The 25,645-nt window shown below is 38.6% G+C and overlaps 1 protein-coding gene and 1 non-coding gene across 3 annotated transcripts in view; both read right to left on the bottom strand.

Moving 5' to 3' along the window:
- acsbg2 (acyl-CoA synthetase bubblegum family member 2) overlaps positions 1-25,645 on the bottom strand; it is a 35,949-nt gene that overhangs the window by 6,871 nt on the left and 3,433 nt on the right. The window contains exons 1-11 of one of the 2 annotated variants that reach the window (XM_061738776.1): positions 19,892-20,051; positions 14,878-15,013; positions 12,519-12,625; positions 9,422-9,693; positions 7,840-7,928; positions 5,374-5,494; positions 4,573-4,653; positions 4,335-4,484; positions 2,882-3,058; positions 900-1,081; positions 131-373 (exon numbers count right to left, since the gene is read on the bottom strand). In XM_061738776.1, the coding sequence (XP_061594760.1) occupies positions 131-373; positions 900-1,081; positions 2,882-3,058; positions 4,335-4,484; positions 4,573-4,653; positions 5,374-5,494; positions 7,840-7,928; positions 9,422-9,693; positions 12,519-12,625; positions 14,878-15,013; positions 19,892-19,898 (1,565 nt within the window). In that variant the 5' untranslated portion in view covers positions 19,899-20,051. Of the gene's footprint in view, positions 1-130; positions 374-899; positions 1,082-2,881; positions 3,059-4,334; positions 4,485-4,572; positions 4,654-5,373; positions 5,495-7,839; positions 7,929-9,421; positions 9,694-12,518; positions 12,626-14,877; positions 15,014-19,891; positions 20,052-25,645 lie in introns of those variants that run through there. The other variant, XM_061738777.1, reaches the window with a different exon arrangement.
- LOC133458862 (small nucleolar RNA SNORA57) lies at positions 1,773-1,912 on the bottom strand. Its single transcript, XR_009783979.1, has one exon. It is a non-coding gene; the product is annotated as a small nucleolar RNA SNORA57 (small nucleolar RNA).

Below are 25,645 nucleotides of genomic sequence, written 5' to 3'. Positions count from 1 at the left end.
CCAAAACAAAATAAACTAAACAAGCACTTAAGTGATTGCATTTAACCCCTAAAAAATGACAGATCCATCATATTTCATATCTAAAGCATTACAGGGTTTACTTGTCCATGCGGGGCAAAGACTAAAGCACCTGGTGAGTTTGAAGGCTTCGGGGCGGGAGATGGTGTGAGGTCCGGTGCTCTCGCTCATGCCGTACAGCTCGTACAGAGGGATGTCGAGGCTGAGGAAGAACTCCAGGGTGTCTTTGGTGATGGGTGCAGCCCCCGTGTAGCACTTGTTGCAGCGGTCCAGGCCCAGGGCCTTGCGGACCTTTTTGAACACGAGCTTTTTGGCTATGTGATAGCTGAGCGGAGTCCGAGCAGCTGCCGTGTTTCTAAGGGAAGGACAACAACGCAGAAATGACGCTACGCACCAAGAACTCCCAAAATAGTAACACGAAACCAACAACATTCCAATAACTACGACGAGAATACAGGACTGTCTCAGAAAATTTGAATATTGTGATAAAGTCCTTTATTTTCTGTAATGCAAAAATGTCATACATTTTGGATTCATTACAAATCAACTGAAATATTGCAAGCCTTTTATTATTTTAATATTGCTGATCATGGTTTACAGCTTAAGAAAACTCAAATATACTATCTCAAAAAATTTGAATATTCTGGGAATCTTAATCTTAAACTGTAAACCATAATCAGCAATATTTAAATAATAAAAGGCTTGCAATATTTAAGTTAATTTGTAATGAATCCAGAATGTAGACATTTTTTTTTTTTTTTTTTTTTTTTTTTTTTTTTAAATTGCATTACAGAAAATAAAGAACTTTATCACAATATTCAAAATTTCTGAGACAGTCCTGTAGAAGCAGAAACAGGAAGTGAACCCTGACGCGTACGTACTGGTTCATCCTGGTCTTGTTGGTCTGCAGACCCACGTCTTTGGCCCAGGCGGCGACTTTCCTGCGTACGGTTGAAGACTTGGCTCCGATGGATTTCATCTTTTCCTGCATCTTCTCCCAGACGCGCGGGACGCCCATGAAGGCTGTCGGTCGCACTTCCCTCAACGTGTTTACAAGTGAACCCTGGGAAGAAAGTCATGAACAGTCTGTGGTTGGTTTCACGTCCGAGATCTCACAGGAAATCAAGTCTGACCACAAAGTCCTGCAGAAAGCTTGAAAAGGAAACACAAAGAAGACTTTTCTGTTTGTGCAATAGTCACATGTCACCCCTCTGGATGCCTTCTGGTGAAATGTAACTATATTACACGCTTTAATTGCATTAATAAATGTACCGAGTGACGATTAAATCAAAAGGGAGTCTAAAAAGAGAAACAGCCCCTGAAAGAAAGACGACAAACTATACCAAATGGCTTTTGACACAGTTAACGTGACTTGTTGTGAAAGATGCATATGACTAGTGACGGCTTCAAGGACATCATGTTTTTATGACACGCTGATTCACTCCGACCCACTCGTTTTTGTCCGTTTTATATCCCGGAACTAGGAAGCAGAACGGCCTCCCAGCCAACACTGGAACTCCAGTCTTACCTCGTATTTACACTTATGCCTTCCCAGGTCATCATTTGTAGATTTAAATAATTAAGATCATATAAACTTGTCTCTGCATCTGCTAGTTAAATACCAAAAGTATTCTCTGTAGTATGACATTAAATGAAGGCTGGGTATAAATAGTTTAAACAGTCCTTAAGCTTAATTACAACAAATCAACGTTCTTGGAAGTTCGACAAACTTAAAAAACAAATAAATAAATGATGAATGTGACAGCGATTGAGGATAGAACCGGCAGACCATGAAATACACACCGGCACCGAAGACATAGCACTGCCTTTTATTTACCTCCGTACATTACACACATGAGTACTACACGACCACATGCATGCCAAGAAATGGAGGATTTCAGGTGACATTTACTTAAAACAAACTGTACAACTAAAGCGTACAACTTAAAAAAACCGAGGCACTCAAAAAGATAGAAAAATATAACAATAATTATATTTTTCTATCTTCTTGAGTGCCTCGGTTTTTCTAAGTTGTTTTTCAATCTTTTTGATCCCCATGCCGAAGAGCACCTGAAGAATACTTTTTTTGTTTCTCACACCCAGCAGCACTCCATGCATTTGTAGTTAGACTTATAAAGTGTACAACTGTATGTTTGAGCATAAGGAATGTTAAGATGGACAAGCACACCAAGTGTAGTTCTTAAAACAGGAAATAACTGGACGTTCCACCGGTCAGAAGTGAAGAAACCTTTCAGAGTAAAAGGTGAAAAGTTTAAGAAACGTAAAAGAAAAAAAATCTAGTTTTCTATTCAACCCCTTGATCCCTGGTGTATGTAATAATACACAGAAAATTATATCTTTTAAATTTAAAGTGTTTATCATATATTGAAACTTAAAAACACCCCAAATTCTGTCTTTGTCTCTTCTGTCATTTCCAATTAATATTTTCTTGCATCTCTATGAATACATTGGTCCATTTTATTTTTTTCTATTCATTGTAATTATTTTTTAGAATTTATTTTTATTTAAATCTATTTCTATAATAAATCTATTTTAATCTATTGTTTTGATTCTGGGGGTGGTGCAGAGGTCTCAGAAAGGTAAGCCCTTAGATTAACCTTGACCTGGATGACCAGCTGTACTAAATACATATTAAACTGTATTTCTGGTTTATATTCTAGTTGATGTGGTTTTATTGAGCTACATCCAAACCAGTGTACAAATAAGTAAAAACATCATCAACGATTTCATCTACGTCTCCATGACAGCCAACATAAGCAGGGCATTGTGGGAATATAAAGAGTAGGACCGGACGGTTCGGGTGTTTTAAGTGCGAGTTTTCCTCACAGCCGCTGCGTCTCACCTTCATGGCGTCCGGCTGAGCGAAGTACGTGGCTGCCCCGACCCTCATGGTGACCCAGATGTCGACCATCTGAGCCGCGATGTGGCTCAGCGGCAGGTAGCTGACCACCGACTCCTGGGCCTCGGTGGCGTCTGTGAGATGCACATGTTTGCCGGTGGAGAGCGCAGTCCAAGTTATCTGAGCAGAAAGAGACCAGGACACGGCGTTTATGATCTGTTTGAACCATTTTATGTGTGGGAGTTTATACGGTACTTGTATGAGTCAGTTGTTTATTTTAATCTAACCAGACAGGTAGAAGTAGGAAAAAGTAACATACAGGACTGTCTCAGAAAATTAGAATATTGTGATAAAGTTCTTTATTTTCCTGTAATGCAATTAAAAAAACAAAAATGTCATACATTCTGGATTCATTACAAATCAACTGAAATATTGCAAACCTTTTATTATTTTAATATTGCTGATTATGGTTTACAGTTTAAGATTAAGATTCCCAGAATATTCTCATTTTTTTAGATAGGATATTTGAGTTTTCTTAAGCTGTAAGCCATAATCAGCAATATTAAAATAATAAAAGGCTTGCAATATTTCAGTTGATTTTTAATGAATCCAGAATGTATGACATTTTTGTTTTTGTAATTGCATTACAGAAAATCACAATATTCTAATTTTCTGAGACAGTCCTGTATAGCTGAAAGTCTTGTGATATAAAGCAAACGTTTTGATTTAAAAACATAAGAAACTGAGTTGTGTGTGTTTGTGTGTTTTTAACCCATAAAAAACTCTCAATTAAGAACATTTAAAAAGTATTTCAGAACACAAAAAAAGGGTTGACAAACAACTGTATAACCTAATATGAGTGTTTAAATGAAAAACCCATCACAAATGTTCATAAAACCTATAATGAACGCTACCGTGGTGCTTTTATAGGAAATGACTCTCGTCCGGTGGTCACATGACACAAAAGGAACTTGCCAACGGTTGAGATACGGTTGAGCTAAATCAAATATCAGGTTGAGCTGGAAAACTGTCCAGCTACAAAATCTTTAACTATAACCTCTATTTTACACCATTATTTTTTTCTTGCAGTCACCTCTGCACTGCAGTCGAGTTAAATAAAATAAAAAAAGGAAAACAGATGCTCGCCCTAACGTTGAAGCGCTTTAATGTCCTCGTTTGTTTTATTAGGGAAATGTTTAACAAGTTGATATAAAACGCTAGAAACTTGCTGAACTTTAACCGCAGACATGAAACAGCCATTTTAATTACTTTCAGAGGATGTTCTCAGGTATAAACGGCACGTATTTGAGAACAGGTCTCACATAAAAACACAAAAGCCTTCCCCTGGTATGCAGCCGGTGCACTTTCTTCCCTTTTTTTTTTTACAAAACAGGAGTTTCTGGCTTCGGCGCCAGGCAGCGGACATGTGACGCACACGTGGGGTCTCATAGCTTACGTTGTCATGGCTCAGCATGACTCCTTTGGGCTGGCCCGTGGTTCCTGATGTGTAGATGAGCGTGCAGCATTGATTGGGCTTCTGGCTGGAGATGATGGCGTCGAGAGGAGCGTCGGGTTCATCGCGGCCAAATTCCATGAACTCGGCCCACTGAGAAAAAGACACAGAAACCACTTAAGATGAGCTTTTATGGCTCTCAATTAAGCCCCACATTCTTCTGGTGCAGCGTGTGACTTACTGTGTACAGATTTGGCAGCTTCTCTTTTAGTGCATCTTTATATTGGATAATGGCTTTCAAGTGAGGCAGGTTGTCTTTAATCTGGGAACAAAAGATAACACGATGAGATGAGTTTAAACCTGCAGAAAGTCCTTTGACGGTGCTGCTCTGAACATCTTCATATTAGCTTTAAATTAGTCTGTGCAGATCTTAATTAAAAGGTCTTTTAACATGTGATAAGATCAAAACTACAAAAATAACCTAAAGAAAATAAGATTAGAAACTCCTGCTATACTACCATTTTCTTAAGTAAGAATAACAAAGTGTTAAAATACAGTGAATGATGTTTCATATATATATATATATATATATATATATATATATATATAAATAAATGATGCATAAAATGCATGCAATAAATTATATATATATATATAATTTATTGCATGCATTTTATGCATCATTTATTTATATATATATATATATATATATATATATATATATATATACACATTTATTGCATGCATTTTATGCATCATTTATTTATATATATATAAATAAATGATGCATAAAATGCATGCAATAAATTATATATATATATAATTTATTGCATGCATTTTATGCATCATTTATTTATATATATATATATATATATATATATATATATATATATATATAAATTTATTGCATGCATTTTATGCGACTACTGATAATGGGTAATCAGATTACAAAAAAAAGATCTTAGCAGTGAAATAATAACAGATATTTTGGATAATTTCTTTGTTTGATTTTGGAGACATTTGACATTTGTTCTCGTCTCACCTGGAGGATTTTCTGCAGCTGTTTTTGATTTTCCACCACGATGATGTTGGCTCTGCAGCTTTCTGCGATGTACTGGCACGCTTCGGGAGAGTTGGTGGTGTAGATGCCCACGGCGAACCCGCTGAAAGAGACCCGGCGAGATGATTCAACGTTAGACAAACCAGAGTCGTGTTACTCTGACAGAATGATCCATCACATCCCAGCACCTTTTTTTTTTTGTCTTTTCTTTGAACTTGTTGACCCTTAGGCTGGAATTTAAATTCATCTGTGGAAACTCAACATGCCTAAAACTGCACCCTCATCAGCAAATATTCACGACATTCTTTGAGATGTCACAGAGTTGTTTTAAATTTGACAACCTTTCCAAGTAAAACTGAAAAGCTTGGGGCGAGAATGGGGCAATAGAAACCACCGCAGCAGAACGTCTTGCGTCCACAACCGTCTCCCGGGACGTTTATCGCAACACAATCTGCCATTTCTGTTCACAGGTTGAGCAAGTTTACATTCCTTTCGTGATGCATCAGCACCGACCTGAAAAGGTGTGCTGGTCTGTCAATAAGCCACTCAAGTGGTATTTTATCTCGGCACTCACCGCTGCTATGGACGGCTATATCACTAGTCAGACAAGTCTAGCATGAACTAAAGAAAAAAAAACATAATCTGGGCTTAAAAATTAGACCCAGCATGAAACTCCCACAGTCACGGCGCAGATGTGTGGTGATGTAAGCAGTCCCTTGACTAATCAGTGGGCTCGGTTAAAGGGCTCTGAGAAGGAGTTTTTCTTCTCTCTCTAGCTTGAGGTCATCCCTTCATACGGATAAATGCCAGCACCATTATATAAACAAAAATCCCAGCCAAAGTCCAAACAGTTGCTTCTTTTGACACGTTATGTCCATCTTCAGATCGTGTGCAGCAGACCGAAGTAACAGACATATATACGAACAAATGGTCATTTCGGAGCTCAAACTTTGATCTAAATGACATCAGGTGATCACTACTTAATATTCTCCCTTAAAATGGATTGAAAGGCCAAAGTAGTTAAAAATGCATCCCAGAGCTGCACTGAAAACCAGGTCTCTCCAGCACTGCAGTGCATCAGATTCTTGCGCACTGCTGCGATCAATCACTCAATGAAGATATGTGGAAGTCAAGAAGCTACGTGCCGAACAGGACGACACTCAAGGCTTTGCTCTGGGACACTCATGTCTTAGGTCTTAAAAAGCATCACTCCAGTGTGGACAATACATCCCAACCCTGCCTCCAGGGAGCTCCGAACATCACACTCACTGCAAAAACAGACCTAGAAATCAGCCTAATATTCCTAAATCTAGTCAAAGTTGTCTTATTATAAGCAACAATATCTGAGCCAATAGAGTAAGAAAGATTTTCTTGACTAGAATTCTTAAAATCAGCAAAATAGTACGAAAACTAGGAATGGGCGATATTTTATTCACGTTCACGATATACCGTCAAAAAAATTCCCCACGGTAAGAATTTGTCATCTCGCAGTAAAAACGATAAATTCCTGTTGATGAAGTTTTTGTGTAAAGCCGGATTTATGGAAGGAAGGAAGGAAGGAAGGAAGTTAGCCTGAAAGGAAGGAAGAAAGAAATGAGCCTGAAAGAAAGAAAGAAAGAAAGAAAGAAATGAGCCAGAAAGAAAGAAAGAAAGAAAGAAAGAAATGAGCCAGAAAGAAAGAAAGAAAGAAAGAAATGAGCCAGAAAGAAAGAAAGAAAGAAAGAAAGAAATGAGCCAGAAAGAAAGAAAGAAATGAGCCTGAAAGAAAGAAAGAAATTAGCCAGAAAGAAAGAAAGAAATGAGCCTGAAAGAAAGAAAGAAAGAAAGAAAGAAAGAAAGAAATGAGCCTGAAAGAAAGAAAGAAAGAAAGAAAGAAAGAAATGAGCCTGAAAGAAAGAAAGAAAGAAAGAAGAAAGAAATGAGCCTGAAAGAAAGAAAGAAAGAAATGAGCCTGAAAGAAAGAAAGAAAGAAATGAGCCTGAAAGAAAGAAAGAAAGAAATGAGCCTGAAAGAAAGAAAGAAAGAAATGAGCCTGAAAGAAAGAAAGAAAGAAATGAGCCTGAAAGAAAGAAAGAAAGAAATGAGCCAGAAAGAAAGAAAGAAAGAAAGAAAGAAAGAAAGAAAGAAAGAAAGAAAGAAAGAAAGAAAGAAAGAAAGAAAGAAAGAAAGAAAGAAAGAAAGAAAGAAAGAAAGAAAGAAAGAAAGAAAGAAAGAAAGAAAGAAAGAAAGAAAGAAAGAAAGAAAGAAAGAAAGAAAGATTCCCGTTGATGACACTTTTTGTATTGGTATTTTTTTTATCGTTATTGGGATAAATGCCAGAAATTATCGTGATACATTTTTTAATCCCTAACGAAAACGTCTTATTTTTCCTTGAACATGGCTTTTAACTTTCTAAGAAATTCGTTTTTTGAAGTGCTGAACTTAAAAAAAAGAAAAGCTGAGCCTCACCCTGCTAGAATAGCTCCGACGTCAGCGATGAACCACTCAGCGGAGTTGAAGCCCAGGATGGCGACACCGTGGTAGCGCTGCAAACCGAGCTGCAGACACACAAACATCACAGGTGATTAAAGGAGCAACAAAGGAGGCAGAAACGTTGGGCAGTTTTAATATTCAGTTCTCAGTAAGTTTTGTGCCACTTGTCTTACGGCAAACAAAGAATCCAGTTTTGGACAGAAGATGAGCCGCACGTATGTCTCTTTAGGTGCAAGTACGAACGAGCCTCCGCGCTGACTAACAGGGTCGCGTTTCACAACAGTATCAAGCTTTGTCTTGTAGTTTGAGCCGCTGAAGCCTGACCTGAGCTACTGTCTGGCCGACATCACACCTCCTTTGTGCCGAGCTGTGAGTCGTACCGTCGCACGCGGCGTTGCTCAAGACGCACACGAGCAAAGACGACTGAAGACAACTGTTTTAATCCATTAAAAGTCTTCATTGTCTAGACATCCGGGCCTGCTTAAGTTTCTCTTTCTAGTTATGGGAATGTACGGATGTGCACTCCCTTTTCTATTGATCTGACAGTTGAATCAGTGCAACAATGAACATCACGGTCACTTTTCAGTCAAGAAAACGCTGAGACTTTTATGATTGCTCACGTTTCAATAGCTGCCATCTACTGCGGGAACCATTTACAAAAACACAATATGCTTTTCAAGTTATTTTGAATCATTTAAACTATGTAAATATACCGGTACCTAAAAACACTTTTATTGGTCTATTTCTTTAGTTCAGGGGTCGGCAACCCGCGGCTCTAGAGCCGCATGCGGCTCTTTAGCGCCGCCCTAGGGGCTCCTGGAGCTTTTTCAAAAATGTTTGACCTTTTTTTTCCCTTTTTTTCTTCTTTTTTCCTTTATTTCTTTTTTCTTCTTTTTTTCCTTCTCTTTTTCATTTTTTCCTCTTTTTTTTCTTCCTTTTTCCTTCCCTTTTTAATCTATTTCGACTTTTACACAAAATTCGGACTATTTCCTCGACATTTCGACTTTTTTCTCGAAATTTCGACTTTATTTTCGACATTTTGACTTTTTTCTCAAGATTTTACTTCAACATTAATCTTGACATTTCAACTTTTTTCTCAACATTTCAACTTTTTTCTTGTCATTTCGACTTTTTTCTCGAGATTGTACTTCAGCATTAATCTCAACATTTCAAATGTTTTTCTCGACATTTCGACTTTTTTGTCAACATTTCACGATTTGCTTATTTGATTCTAAGGCTTATACAAGACTTTTCAATTTTTGCGGCTCTGGACATTTTGTTTTTTGTGTTTTTGGTCCAATACGGCTCTTTCAACATTTTGGGTTGCCGACCCCTGCTTTAGTTATTTGAACCCAAGTTCTGTCCCTGATGAACCTCAACACACTCATTAACCTCTGAGACCTTCTTCAAAGTTATATTTCATGAAAAGCTTTATGAAACTGGAGAAATGCTAGTACTTTTTTGCAAAATCTGCACAGTGAGCAGCTCAAACCCACAGATGATTTATGTCGTCAAAAAGTCAGAGGACAGGTGGAGAAAAAGTCTGAACTGAAAATACCTTGAGGAAGCTCTTGGCGGCCGTGCGACAGGCTTGGTAGTAACCTTTGTAGTTGAGGCTCTTCTGCTGCTCGCCCTCCTTCCAGCTCAGGGCCGTGTGGTTCCCGAAGCGCTCCACGGCTGACGTGAACATCTGGTTCACAGTCAACGCGGGCTCAGCAGCCACGCCGGAGTCGCCCATCCTGAGCTTCACCTCCCCGTCGCACTGTGACGTCCACAGGCAGGACTCTGCTGCCGCCGGCACCGACAGCGAGGCCGGTCGCTGGGCGGCCGCTGAAACATGAGGAGGATATTCAGAACCCCATCCCGAAAAAAAAACTACCGTATTTTCCACACTATAAGGCGCACCTAAAAGCCTTTAAATTTCTCAAAAACCGGCAGTGCGCCTTATAATGCAGTGCACCTTATATATGATCATTACGGTAATTTCTGTTACTGTATTCAGGGTAGGGCTGGGCGATATATCGAGATTTTAATATATATCGATATATTTTCAAACGCGATATGGTACGAGACAATATCGTTTATATCGATTTAAAAAAAAAATATATATATATTTTTTTTTATTTTGATATAGCTTATTTTGTGACAAATTGACTTGAATGTTTTATTTGAGATTTGCACAAATGTTGTGTTATTTACACAACTGTCAACCTCAGTGGAAAAGTCTGCCTGTTTCTGTCTACATTGTATTAATTGCACAGTGTATTTTAATTTAATTGTTATGCAGGAGAGTGATATTTGTTTTATTTTATTCAAGAAGCATTTTCATTCTATATATGCAGGCAGTTTATTTTGATTACATTTGTTTCATACATTTTGATATTGTGCAGACCTCTGTTAATAAAGGAACCTGTGTGACATTTGGCACGAGGCATTGTATTAAAACTGACTGTTTTTTTAAGGGTTTGCCTCAGAAAAAAATGAAGCTAACAGAGATGCTATGCTATAATGCTTTGGGGGAAACCCCAATTATGTCACAGAAAAAATATCGATATATATCGAGTATCGCCATTTAGCTAGAAAATATCGAGATATGACTTTTGGTCCATATCGCCCAGCCCTAAGTCAGAGGGATTGTAGCTACTGTAGTTGGTGTTGCCGAAGTAACGGCGCTAAAAACGTCAGGAATCGTCACAGACGTTCAAGACAACAGCAGCGATGCTGACTCGCATAATGGCGACTTTGACGAGACGGAACAAAGCTGGTTTTTATTTTGTTAATAAAGTTTGACATACGGTACTTTTCTTCTTGTTTTTTTTTTTTTGCATTTGCTGTAGGATTTTGTAGCATTTCCTGTAGCACAGCTCCATCAGGTAGATACGTAACTCAACCCCAGCCACTATAGTACGGTATTTTACCATATCGGGGTTTATACAGCAATCCTTATGTTAAATTTAATACCAATTTAATACCTTTTTCACTACCTTCAGATTTAAAAAAAAAAACAGTCACAACATTAAGTGTTAATCACGAACCTTTTAACATTAATACAGATTTTGAACTATAGAACACTATACAGAACAGATTTATAGACTCATTGATGTTGAACAGATGTTTCACATTTATTTCACTTTGTGAATGACAATAAAATAGACTGCTTAAAATGTAAAAGGTAAAAAATAATACCAATTTAAAAAAAAATAATACCTCTGACAGTGAATTTAACACTTTTAAGGGCCTTAAATTTGGCAATTTCCATTAATCACTTTTTAATACTTTTTAAAACCCTGCGGAAACCCTGCATATATTTAGTGCGCCTTATAATGCCGTGCGCCTTATATGTGGAAACCGTTTTAAAATACGTCATTCATTGAAGGTGCGCCTTATAATGCGGTGTGCCTTATATTGTGGAAAATACGGTATTCTGACTTCGCAAATCTCCCCCCACAGACTTCATTAGATACTCCGCTCACGGTAAATGGCCAAGGACGTCTCCTGCGTTGGAAATTAAGGAGGTTAAGGCTCTCTCTTAAAGGTTGAGATACCTGCTGATGTTCATTATAGACTCTCTGGATATTACACCTGAGGATCCACAGATCTGAGATCGGGGGTGGGGGGACAGATGGGAGCACTGTTTTTCTCATGTGGAGCTTGGTGTTTCCTTGTTGTGCTCATTAAATGCATTACAGAAAAAAAGTGATTAATCCTCTTTTTTTGGGGGACTTTCTAAGAAAAAACGGAATCACTGCACAAATTAATCTTGTATTTGTATTAGAGCGATAAATGTGATTAATATCAAAGCGTAACAGGCATAAGATCCGGAGAAAAACGAGTGAAAATGGTTGCTGAAAATCAAGCTTGGATCTAATACAACGTGGCTTTTGTTTTTGATTACATAGAATCGTCGGTTTACTTCGTCGTGATGATATTTGGTACAATTATTTAGATTTTTGAGACGTCACGAAAAATGTCAGTTGATCACAGGTTTTTATACAAAACATCCCTCCAAGCCAAACTCGATTAGAAGAGAAAATAAGGACCTGATCATAATCTCACCACTCGCAGACTGAAATCCTGATTCAGCTGCTTTAACAATATTTCATCAGCAAATGTTTGTATTTTTAAAGATTTCACTTTTCCGTCTTCGGAAAGCGAAGCCAGAGGCGTTTTACATGAAGGATCGAAGCAGCAATAACAAACCCCAGAGGGTTTTTAATAACTAACGCTGCCACCCAGGTTGGGATTCAGCAGCAAGAGCGGCAGATGGGCTATCGGCCCAATTACCAGCAGGATGTTTTGAATATATTTTATGGATTTACAGCCCTCACTGGGAGGACGGAGAACAATTTTTATCAGAGAAAAAAAATCCCCCAGCATTTTATATTACAATTTTCTTTAGAATCGGTGCTGCGTGTATCAGGACAAACAAAGTCAAAGTTGAGTTTTAAGGGAAGGAAAAGGGAAGTAAAGTTTGTTCTGCCAGAGAATGAGGAGTCTCCTTCCTCTGGAAAAATCGCTGTCACAAACGCTGACTCCAGCATCAACAGACGACCGATTTAGTGTTGAACCGAGCGGCTTCACCCTCACCGACGCAGCAGATCGGGGGGGCGGCGGTGAACACAGAGCAAACGTGGTGATTTTCCTTCAGCGCTCACCCTGATGTACGTGTGAGCTGGGTTCAGCTGGGACCTCTGTCGTCTTGGTGCCGCTGGCGGATGCATCATCCTCCCGCTCCCCCGTGGACTCCTCCTCCGACGACTCACTGAAGAAGAGGAAAAACATGTCAGCTCCCGGGATTCGCTTGATTAAACCTGATGCTGCACCGAGTCATGTGATTATCACCATAACACAAAATGTTCTCCAATCTCAACGGCAGGGCTTATAAAACTAAAAAAATATACTTGAAAGTGATACCGAGATCAACGTGACATGAGATCAGGGATGTGCACGTGCACTACCGTGAGGCGGAAGAGAGAAAATAGAGGGGTGCATGTGCAGGCGGGCTCTTGCAGAGCTGCACAAGGTGAGATTTCAGCATGTCGTCCAAAAGATATCCCTACTAGTGATGTTTGATACCACCGATTTCCTTTACGATATTGAGTACAATTCAGGCTGGTATCGGCGATACCGATTCGATACCGATTCGATACCCTTAATGTGCCCCGTAATTTATTTTAGATAGCTTAAGGATACAAAACATCAGAGTCACTTATTTAGCTATTTATTTTAAACTCAGAGGTACACTTAGGTAGCGGTCTCATTCACAATATAGCCGAGCTATTACAACTATTACAACGCTACTACAAGTGTTTGAAAAAGTGGTTTCCATCCCTAGAAAAAGATCCTAAGTAAAATACTAAAACCATTAAATAAAATAAATAAGAGAATAATAAACAGAAAAAGGATTACTATTAAAATGAAAAAAAAGTAGTTCCTACCAGCAGCATGTCATTTAGACAAAATATGAATAGATTAGTTACTTTCCTCCGTATTCCTGTTAACAATATACATTACCACAAATGACTGAAGTATCAAAAGTAGGAATGGGTGATATTTTACCGTCCACGATAAACCGTCAAAAAAATTCCCCATGGTAAGAATTTGTCATCTCACGGTAAAAACGATAAATTCCCCTTGATGACGTTTCTGTGTAAAGCTGATTTATGGTTCTGAGATAAATCCACGCACAACGTACGTGAAGGAAGGAAGGAAGGAAGGAAGGAAGATATAGAGCCTGAAAGAAAAAAAGAAAGAAAGATACAAGAAAGAAAAAAAGAAAGAAAGATACAAGAAAGAAAGAAAGAAAGAAAGAAAGAAAGATACAAGAAAGAAAGAAAGAAAGAAAGAAAGAAAGAAAGAAACAAGAAAGAAAGAAAGAAACAATAAAGAAAGAAAGAAACAATAAAGAAAGAAAGGAAGAAAGAAAGAACGATTCCCATTGATGACGTTTAGTAACATTTAGTATTCTTTTAGAGCAGTGATTTGGGGGCTCCAAAGACTGAATGTGGTGATAGATTTATAGTTACAAAGGTGGAGTTGAATTGATATTTTTTTATCGTCATTTTTATTGTTATCAGGATAAATGCCAGAAATTATCGTGATACATTTTTTAGTCCATACCGCCCATCCCTAATCAAAAGTATCGATATTTTCATTTGAGAATCATCACTATCACGAATCAGGAGCGAGCAAGAGAAGAAAAAAAGGCAACATGCAGGAAACTCCACTTCACTTGAAGGTGGGTATGTTGTTGAAATAAAACTATGGCACAAACACCTGAGCTGGCCGTCATTAGACAGGAATCTCTGTCTCCAGTCTGTCTAGACTGGAGACATTTTTTATGATGAACATTTATAGAATGGCTTGAATGCTTTCACCTCTGTTGAAAAGAGTGCTAAAATGACCAGTCAGTCTTATACATGCTATAAACTTTAGCTAATATATAATAAATTGGCTATAGTTTTATATGAATTTATATTGTTAAAGAAGTTTGACTATTTTTAAGGAGATAAATGTGCATCTGTTAAAGGCACACGTGTGTGTTTAGTCCTGATTTCAGACCTGCTTTCAGTGTTTTGTGGGGGATTGAGGTGGTGGTGGTTATATCTTTTCATTCATTTATTTCAGGTAGAATTTTTTAATTCTATGTTTATTTATTTCAGGTTTATTTTTGATTTGACTTATACAGTCAAACTACTGCAGCTATACATACCATATGTGTGTTATTATTGATAAAGGGGCGTAAAAATAACATTTCGATTAGGCCCCCAATTGGGTCGGGGCGTGCATGGGATTATTGTTAATGGAAAGGATCACCGAGGTACGATGCATGTGATGCTGTGACTCCCAATCTAGCCTGAACAAAACAAAACGTCCTCTTTTCTTATTAGTCCTTTTTAAAACTAATTGAATTTAGCGCAGAAGTCGTCTTTATGTCTTCAAAGCAGCTCAAGCAAAGCGAGTCATTCCCCGAAGCTCGGACAGAACAACACGGAGCGTCCAGGGCAGACGTACTTTGCGGTGTCGGCGGTGCCGTCGTCCAGAGAGGCCGCGCTGCTTCTCGCTCCGCACGACGACTCCAGGAACCCGTCTGCTTGAGGAGGCTCCATCACCACAGCGTCAGACATGGCGGTGGGCTCAAAGGCGGTCACTGGGGGGAGAAGAAGAAGAAAATAAGACGATGAAAGGCATAATGAGGAGCTGCATCGTCCAGAAGTGGAAAGTTAAATAAATGACTCTACGTCCCCGTCTTCTTATGCACTGATGATGAAGAGTCTTCACTCTGGACGACATGACATCAGTGATATTCAGCATATTTAGAGGACTGCATGTCTGGTAACTGATATATGTCTTTGAATGAGGTAGAGGCCATGGTGTTTATAAAATCAGGGCATCTTTGGCGTTTAATACCTTCCCTGAGGTCGCTTCAACACAAATGCTGGAGCATTGGTGGTTTCAAACTAGGGCTGTTCGATTTTGACCAAAAATAAAATCTTGATTATTTTCTCTCAAAATCCGATTTTCGATTACGATTACGATTATTTTGTGAATTGACAAAAGGCAAAGAAATGATTTCAAATATGCTGTTTTTTTATTGAACATTTGCCCCATTGGACTTTAAGTGCAAACTTTGCTCTTATTAAACCAAAAATGAATGAATAAAGTGCAAAACTCTGTAAAATAAGTTGAAAAAAAGTTTTAAAAAATATAATAAAATATAAAGTATTATCTCTGGAAAAAAAAAAAAAACAGCAAATCAGCACTTGCAAACATACAGTAAGTTATATTTCCAATTAAATAAAACAAGACATTTTCTAATTAAACTAAACTGGGTCTTTGCATGCTAAATAATAATGCAACCCATGAAGGAGGTAGAGGTGTGTAATGTCACTCATTACATTTGCTATTCACATTTGCAAGTTTTTTGCAAGGAACACGAGCTGGTCTACCGCATCTGGCTTGAGGGATGCCCGGTGGCATGTTACAACGCCCCTCCTACACTAAAGAGCCTCTCCCATGGGGCACTTGTTGCAGATATTGAGAGGTATTTCCATCAATCATTAATATGGTATCAATCATTAATATGTGTGCAGACAGGTTTAAAAAAAAAAAAAAAGTGAAAAAAATCGATTTTACGATTTTCCCGTTTTAACATCGTTCTAATTACATAATCGCGATTACGATTTAAAATCGATTAATCGAACAGCCCTATTTCAAACCTTCAGATTAACTCTTGATCTTCAGCTTCTCAGAAGTTTAAAACATCGGAACTTGAAGTCAACCAAGGATTTGTGCTTCACCTTACAAAGACACAACAGTAAACCTTTCGAAACGCAAAAGTAACAGATTCAGTTTACTGGGAGGCGGGATTCAGGCCTCAACTTCTAAACCTGCACGAAAAACACTCTTAAGAACACAACACGTCTGTGTGACAGCCGGCCGCGTGCAGGTGTCACACAGCTATCACCTCCGTGTTGTTGCCACAAGCTCACGGTGCATGTTCACACATTCATCCATGTGTGTTTAAAACCTCATATTCAGGCTAAAGCGTCAGATCACTTATTCAGAAGTGAAATTAAATGACATCAAGTAATAAATACTGATAACTGCATCGTTACTGAATGACATGGAGACGCCGTGAAGTGCTGGAACAGATGGACGCCACACAAAATACACGCCAGGATCTTTATGAGCTGCTAAACAAATATCGTATTTGCCTTTTACTATTCTGCACACCAGAGGTAGCGGGACATGAAGCTGAAGAGTGGAAAGTCACAGTTGGAGATAACGATGTTTGTTCACATATGATGAACCGTCTTCCAAAACCGTGTTTGGTCAACAAAGCAGCTTTTAAAAACGTTTCCACGAACCCAAATTCTACTATACAAAAGCAGAAGTGACAAAAGACGGCTTCCCTTCCCTCAGGGATGATCATATGATGATCATACTGTATGTAGGAGTAGGGCTGTTCGATTTTGCCCAAAAATAAAACCTCGATTTTTTTCTCTCAAAATCCGATTTTCGATTACGATTATTTTGTGAATTGACAAAAGGCAAAGAAATGATTTCAAATATGCTGTTTTTTTATTGAACATTTGCCCCATTGGGCTTTAAGTGCAAACTTTGCTCTTATTAAACCAAAAATGAATGAATAAAGTGCAAAACTCTGTAAAATAAGTGGAAAAAAAGTTTAAAAAAATATAATAAAATATAAAGTTTTATCTCTGAAAAAAAAAATCAGCAAATCAGCACTTGCAAACATACAGTAAGTTATATTTCCAATTAAATAAAACAAGACATTTTCTAATTAAACTAAACTGGGTCTTTGCATGCTAAATAATAATGCAACCCATGAAGGAGGTAGAGGTGTGTAATGTCACTCATTACATTTGCTATTCACATTTGCAAGTTTTTTGCAAGGAACACGAGCCGGTCAACCGCACCTGGCTTGAGGGATGCCCGGTGGCATGTTACAACGCCCCCTACTACACTAAAGAGCCTCTCCCATGGGGCACTTGTCGCAGGTATTGAGAGGTATTTCCATCAATCATTGATATGGTATCAATCATTAATATGTGTGCAGACAAGGTAAAAAAAAAAAGAAAAAAAAGTGAAAAATCGATTTTACGATTTGCACGTTTTAACATCGTTCTAATTACATAATCGCGATTACGATTTAAAATCGATTAATCGAACAGCCCTATGTAGGAGAATTCATTTTAAAATGACATCTTATATGTCGACCTTCATTTAGGCCACTCTCCTCGCCCTGCCGGGACCCCTGCATCTTCCACAGATCCCAGGTTGGACCTGTTTGTATAAGAGGGCTCCCGATCCCGGCTTGCCTGTCTGGAGCCGTCAGGCTCGGGTAAATGGAGAGAAACTGCTCCAGAGAGTTTGACGTTAACTTTCCAAAGAAAAACGTCTGATATTTCATAACCGAAAAAACAAAAAACAGATTATATTTCATCATATACGTGGGTCCAAAGAAGTGTTGATGGGAACATTCCTGAAATGCCAAAGCCGGGGAGTCTCACCTCATCTGGTGTTTTGGAAACCGACTCATTGTGAGACAAAACACATAAAAGTCCAGCTATTTCTACAAATGAAGCCAATGTTCCTAGGGACACGGCTGTGAAGGTGGACGTAGGCATCCAGGGAACTAACTAATACAATAATAAGCCCTCCTCTTACATCCCTGGTTTCTGCATTTGATGTGGGTTTGGGATGTGAGGGGCGTGACGGGAACCACGCGGAAACCAAAGGTTTGGAAATCCAGGAAATTCTAACGTCTACATGTTTAGCAGGAATACAGATTTTAAAAAAACTCTGAGGGTATTTTTCACCTGTGTCTTTCTGTATTCCCCTTCTTGAGTTTATTTCAGACCGTGAGCTTTAGTTACAGGAGCCATCACGTTTACGCTGAACTTAAACACAGGCCTCTAATTTAGTCCTTAGTTAGTGAAAAAAGAAAAAAGTGACCGGTTTGCAAACCGACAACAGAGTTTACGGTCAACAATGCGTCACTTTCAGTTTTATATTTCCCCATTTCTTCCCAAGCAGCGGTTTCATTATGTATGGGTTTCTTCTTCAAAATGATCCCCTGAAGAATTAAAAGGTGAAACTAATTTTGAATCTTTGTGGATTAGCTCGTTTTTTTTCTTCTTTTTTTGAATATTAAGTGTCAAAAATCCTCCACCAGATATTTAATTCATGAAATCTATTAATGGCTGCTTCAGCTCCATCAAGCTGACTATTTTATTTCATTACTCTATTCCTCCATCTATTTTATTTGTTTTTCTTAAAGTCATGTCACATAATCAGGGAGGTGTAATCTTAATGTTTTGGCATGAAAGATTGGCATGAACTATCTTTACTCAAGGTTTGCTTGTCATGGGGCACAACGGTCAGTGCCAAGGACAAATCTGACTGATTTAGCATCACCGCGACACAAATAAACATCGTTATCGAAATACTGCAGTTAAGGCAAACAAAAGAAGCTTAGGACTGCGGAGAAGAGGGGAGCCTAGCAACAGCTGTTTCATTTAGAAAGGGAAACTCGGCAACAGTTGGGAGGATAACATCACTTAAACCTCTTACGTTTCAGAGATGATCAACAGAGATGGAGACAAAGTCTATCTAGTAAATGCACGACATGTCCTTCTTAAAAATAACATTTGCAAAAGTGCACAGACCAAACCAAACCAAAGCATCGTCCCTGCAAGCTTCAATTAGGTTAATCTGCTGTTAAATGGCCCAGAAGAAAACCACACCCCTTCCTCCAGTCTTTGAGTGTAAATTTCACGCTTCATCTCCCACTGTACAATGAGAGCCACCACGCCGCTTGACTGTCTGAAAACAACTGCTGCCATTCAAAACACCAAAGAGATCTGGTGAATTTGAATCAATCAATGGTCTGCATGATCAGCATGATCAGAATCCTCCGCCTGCTGCCTCCTCCGACAACAGCACCACCACAAACCTGGGCGTGCTCCTCGGCATCGCTGCATAGGCACCATTCCCCTCTAACATTTGCAAGTATTTACAATCCTAAAAAAGCATTAACCAAAAAAAAAAAAAAAAGGTTTTATTTAACAAAGCTGCAGATTTATCATGACGGCACAGTCAGACATCTACAAGGGGGGTTCCACCCTTTTAGCCAGGGATGAGGTCGGTGCACGCCCAGAGGAAACCTGACAATACATTTCAATGATTATTTAAACTATATATACATATATATCACGGTTGAGGTGAAAAATCAAGTCAAAATGAGCTTTACTAAGTTATACGATTAGTGACAGAAAGCAAGTAACAAAAATGAGGAGGCTGTTAATCTTAATTCATGTAAAATTGAAACAATTATCCTAATAATAGATGCAATATACATAAAAAACAAAACAAAGAGGGATTTTCTTAGGGTCCACTAGCAAACAGTGTCCTAGCAGACCTCACATAGCTCCATAAGAGTCCAAATTAAAAGGATGTACAATAACCCATCTGAAAATACAAACTGAGCTCCAGTACTCACATTTCATTGTTGACAACAAGTCTTTCTTCTTCAGTTATTTTCCGGTGGTTTTTCAACTTGAATTATCCTCTTTTCCTGTTTTGCCGCACAAGTACTCACACGACCACAGTGTCTCCAGCCTGAGCAGCAATATCATTCATTTTCAAACGCCGGCCCTGTTGGCCCCTCCCCACGAAGACCCCACCCAGACAGGCCTGCCAGCTTCCTCTAGTCATCCCTCCCTCCCCTCTCATCCCCGAGCGCCCCGATTGGCTGAAAACGCTCACACCACAAGACCCATTTTCCACATAAGGTCATGCAAACCAAAGGAAGGAGGCGGGAGGAGTTGCAGAGGAGGAAACACTCTCAGAAACACACGCACACACATTCTCTCTTGACAGATGATGCTGTGAAACCGAGGCCCATCCCCCCCCCAAAGCAGGGGAGAAAGACCGCCTTACACGCATACACACTGCAGATACGCCGGCTGGGGTTACTATCGGACACGTGGTATGCAAAGGTTTGCCAAGGGCCAGGCTGCGACTGCAGCTGTGCTGGCGGAGCTTTATAAATTTCCAGTAACTAAAATCCTGCTCCTGCGCCACTGCAAAGACACGGCCTACGTTAGTAGATGCTGATCTTTCCTGTCTCACCAGTTTTCTTAAATTAAACTTGTCGTAAGCCCATCGAAGGCTAAATTTGATCCCTATGCTGTATCTTCAGTCTGAGGATCATTATATCCATCACTTGGTAAAAACAACAACAGCAGCAAATGTTCAGATCAGAGATGGGACTTTATTTCCATTCACAACATTACTCGCCAGCCTAATTTTAGCACATGAACTCTAGCGTATTTTCACACCCTAACAGGCCAATCCTGTACTTCTACTTTTTTGTGGGTCGTGACCCGATACTTAAACAAAAACAGCATTTCTGGAGCTGAGAGACAGAAATTAGACGGTTTAAAAAAAAAAGGTTTGCCGTTTGCAACTTTCCGTCACGTAATTTCCCCCTGAACTCCCTCTTGTTTCACATGAAAGGTCGTATAGTTCAAGCGGAGCGAAACTGAAAGCAACACACAATTTCCCCCTGAGAGTCCTTAAAATTTAGCATTGAAAAGTCTAACTTCTGCTAAAATAAAACAAAAGCTGATACAGGACTGTCTCAGAAAATTAGAATATTGCGAATAAAGTTCTTTATTTTCTGTTATGCAATTAAAAAAACAAAAATGTCATACATTCTGGATTCATTACAAATCAACTGAAATATTTCAAGCTTTTTATTATTTTAATATTGCTGATTATGGCTTACAGTTTAAGATTAAGATTCCCAGAATATTCTAATTTTTTTAGATAGGATATTTGAGTTTTCTTAAGCTGTAAGCCATGATCAGCAATATTAAAATAATAAAAAGCTTGAAATATTTCAGTTGATTTGTAATGAATCCAGAATGTATGACATTTTTGTTTTTGTAATTGCATTACAGAAAATCACAATATTCTAATTTTCTGAGACAGTCCTGTATTTTATACTGATCACTAAATAATAAAAGGGCAAATATGTTTTTTTTAACTCATTTACTGCCTCACTATATACTAGGTATAAAAAAACAAAACAAACATTTACATACTTTTTGAAACAGCACATATTTTTCTGCACATTGACCTCAGCCATTTTTATGAACGCCATCCTGAAATGACTTCAAACAAATGTAAGATCACTACTTAAAATATCTCATGTGTGCAGATGCTCACATGAAGAAGTCTCAGCCAATGGACGCGCGAGGCGAAACCACAGAGCCACCACGCCACAGCGTCACGTGACACACAGAAGCTGGCTGATCCGCTGTGCTCATGCGCGATGCATTGACAGGCTGCAGGATGCGTTTAGTGCTGATGCGTCCTACACCGAGGTCGCTGCCGGTCACTGACATCCTCATCCCACTCTCTGCTTTCACGATCACAATCCAAAGTGTCTGTCATGCAGAAGAGATTTCTCTAGTTGAATCTATTATGGTGTATCACGTTTACAGTTTCTGCAAGGATGTGTAATGTTAGTATTTGCTGTCAAGATTTTTTTAAATACATTTGAATTAACATTTCAACAAAACCCATAATCTTAAAATAAAGACCATAGATGTAACAGAGTGATAACAGGTCCAGGGTGTTTTATAATTGGTTTTATAGCTTCTTTTTCCTCCAAAACGGGCAGAACGAAGGAGCTGCTTCAGCCGATCAACGTCCAGTGGCCGAGCGGTAGCAGCAAAACATCCGATTTCAAATATTGTTCCAGTGATGAAATCAGCAATGGCGCCAAGCCAACACCAGGTTAACACAGGTTGGAATTTCTGACATGAGCTCAGACTGAAGAAAACAATGAACAAAGCATCGGTTACGTGACCCAAAGGGTTCTGACGAGCAGTTTTGAAGCCTCTTTTTCTTTTTCTGTCCTGCCCAGGAAGCCGACAGAAACACACCCACAATATTTGGCCGAATATCCCGTTTCAAGTTATCTTGATGGCGAAATTAAAAATGACTGTTGTATTTAGCTGACGGGTGAAAAAGTGATAATGGCTAGCCATTGGCTGAACCAACTGTCAATCAATCATGTTAGAAACTGACGTGGTACAAAATACTCCACCCCCTTCAGAGTTATCATTGGTTTGAAATCAAACAATCGAGGCCAGAACCTTATTTTGAAGCAGGGTCTAAATTTGTTTCTGTGCTAAAGTTGGATATTTTTAACTTGGGAGTCAATGGACACGGACTTGCTCCGCAACGAGTCCCGATGAGACTCAACCCTGACGTTAGATGGCTGGCTCTCGGGTCAGAGGAGGCACCAACCATCCAACTTCCGGTTGAGACCGATGCAGAACTCGCATCCATGACAACTCAGAGCAGTGAATTTTATTGTACTACGACTTGATATAAAAGCAATCAATCTATTTCCAGAGGTGGGTAGTAACGAGTTACATTTACTCCGTTACATTTACTTGAGTAAGTTTTGGGAAATTTTGTACTTTTAGGAGTAGTTTTGAATCACTATACTCTTTACTTTTACTTGAGTAGATTTGTGAAGAAGAAACTGTTACTTTTACTCCGCTACATTAAGCTACGTTGAGCTCGTTACTTTTCTTTTATCCCCTCCGCGTACGCGTCAATCTCATGACATCACTGAGTGATTGTGATTCACATTTACACAGACTAAAACACACATACAGAGTTTCTATGAGTTCATGGGCTTGTTCTAGTTCTGCCTGCGGAGCCTGGTTAAAAAAGAAAAGTACAAAGGCTTGAAATTTTGTGCTACTTGTGCCTAATTTATCTTTTTATTCTGTTATTATTTTATTTATTATTTATTAAAGTACTTGAATTTACTTTAAGATTATTTTAATTTAAGTTATTTTTTTATTTTAATTTATTAATTTTATTATTTTATTGATTTAATTTGCCTGAAGATGATTATTTTGTACTTTTGTCTGTTTGAATGGTTGTGTTAAAAAAAAATCTGACGTTTTTCATCAGTTCATCAGTTTTCATCAGCCTTAATCAGTACTTGAGTAGTTTTTTCATCAAGTACTTTTTTACTTTTACTCAAGTAATTATTTGGATGACTACTTTTTACTTCTACTTGAGTCCTATTATTCTGAAGTAACAGTACTTTTACCTGAGTACAATTTTTGACTATTGTACCCACCTCTGTCTATTTCTAATATCAGCAGCTATTATTACTTCTTGATCAGTCATCATCATGGCTAACCTTTGTAGCTTTATCAGCGGGGATCGGCTAAAGGAACAGCTCGCCGCAGTTAGATTTGATTGAAATACGGTGGACATGTTCCTGTCGGCTTCCAGGGAAACGTGACGACACACAGTACGAAGAAAAAGAGGGTTAAAAGTCCTCTTCAGAAACCTACGGGTCACATGCTTTGTACGATGCTTTGTCCATTGTTTTTACGGTCTATGGGTCAAAGGAGATTTCCTCTTTTGGAGTCAGCCCCCAGTAGTCAGTTGATTGTTGCTGCTTTGGATGTCCCCACCTCTCATCCTGACAGCTGGGATAACTTGAGCTCCTGAGCGACCCCTCAATAGTATGAAGCACTTACAGAAACTCTTTCATTAACACTTGAAATGTGTATTTTTGGCTCAGTTGCATTCTTTCTGGATATCAATCAGAGCAGCTCCTGAGCATGAAAAAGATAGAGGCCAGGGTCTACCACACCAGACAAGACCCTAGCTGCACACTGGGCAGGGATGCCCCACAGACAATCCAGGATATAACAGCGGGATGCAAGATGCAGGAAGGTAAGGCATGGCACGTTACGTCACAACCAGTACTGGAGTTGAGGTGGGATGAGGGGGGATGGCATCCCCCCTGAAATAAAAACAGTCAAAATCATCCCCCCTGTAAAACTGCCATCCCTTTCCATCCCTTATGTCATTTCATCAATGAATGCGGTTTTACTGCTATTTCAACATTTAGAGTCATCACCAGAAAAATAATACCAGAAATATGTGACAAAATTTTCACTTGAAATAAGTAGGACAATCTGCCAGTGGGACAAGATTTATCTTCTTATTACAAGCAAAAAAATCTTGTCACTGGCAGGTTTTTCTACTAATTTTATGTGAAAATCTACTTGAAACAGGTGAAAATTGTTGTTTTTTCCAGTGATGAGTCTTGTTTTAAGTGTAATAAGATTTTTTTACTAAAATGAGACATTTTAACTAGAAATAAGACAAATATTCTTGTTAAGATTTTGAGTTTTTGCAGTGATCCATTTTACTTATCATGTGAAGGACAGAGTCATATTAATAAGTTCAGAAAACTGTTTTTATTTTTGTGTTTTGATGTATTTAATGTAAGCCCAGTGGATATTTAAAGCTTACAGAAGGCTGCATTTAACTGCTGCTATGTCATTCCTGCAGTATTTCTGCAGATGTTTTGGTCAGTGCTATTATTTAAGATAAGATAAGATATTCTTTATTTTCTCCCTCAGTGGGGAAACTTATTTTTGTTGGCAGCAGTACACTTAGCACACACATGCAGGGGAGGGGTAAAAAGACTAAAAAGTCAGAAATAAATATTTGTAATATATTATATTATTTGTAATCAGCACAAATGATCTGTCCCTATATGATAAAATCCACCATCCCCCCTGATTTATTTTTTACAACTTGAGTACTGGTCACAACCAAGAAGCTTGAATAGTGTACAGGAACATATGTGCTGATTATGGCTTGGAAGTCCCAAAGTCAAAATGAGAGATACCTCTGAAAGTGGCTGAGACTCCCAAATCTAGGCTGATAAACTGGAGATGGATAACTAACTGGAAATTGTGGTAAACAAACTAGAAGAAAGCAGCAACATCGAGATGATGGAACACAAGAAGCTGGAAAAGTATCAAGTACTGAAAGAAAAATGACAGAAGACGTGTAGAGTGATAGTTGGAGAATGTGGAGCTATGACCTCTAGGTTGGGAAACTGCCTCCAGCAGATCCTCAGAGCAACACTCCTCTGCCCCCCCCCAGGTTAAGAGCCTGGGTGTCGTCCTCGACAGCTCGTTGTCATTCCAAACCACATTAATAATGTTACCCGGTCAGCCTACTTCCATCTAGGCCTGTGTTGAAAAAAAAAAATCGATTTCCCAATTCTAAATCGATTCATATGTCTAAAGATCAAATTTTTTTTTCTCCTTTTATTTATTTATTATTTATTTTGGTTATTTTTTTGTTTATCCCCAAAAAAGGAATGTTTGGTTGGACACGAGAATAA

This window comes from Cololabis saira, chromosome 13 (genome assembly GCF_033807715.1).
Source record: "Cololabis saira isolate AMF1-May2022 chromosome 13, fColSai1.1, whole genome shotgun sequence".
NCBI lineage: Eukaryota > Metazoa > Chordata > Actinopteri > Beloniformes > Belonidae > Cololabis > Cololabis saira.
Note: the sequence above shows the minus strand (reverse complement) of the source record. Positions and strands in the feature narration are given on the sequence as shown.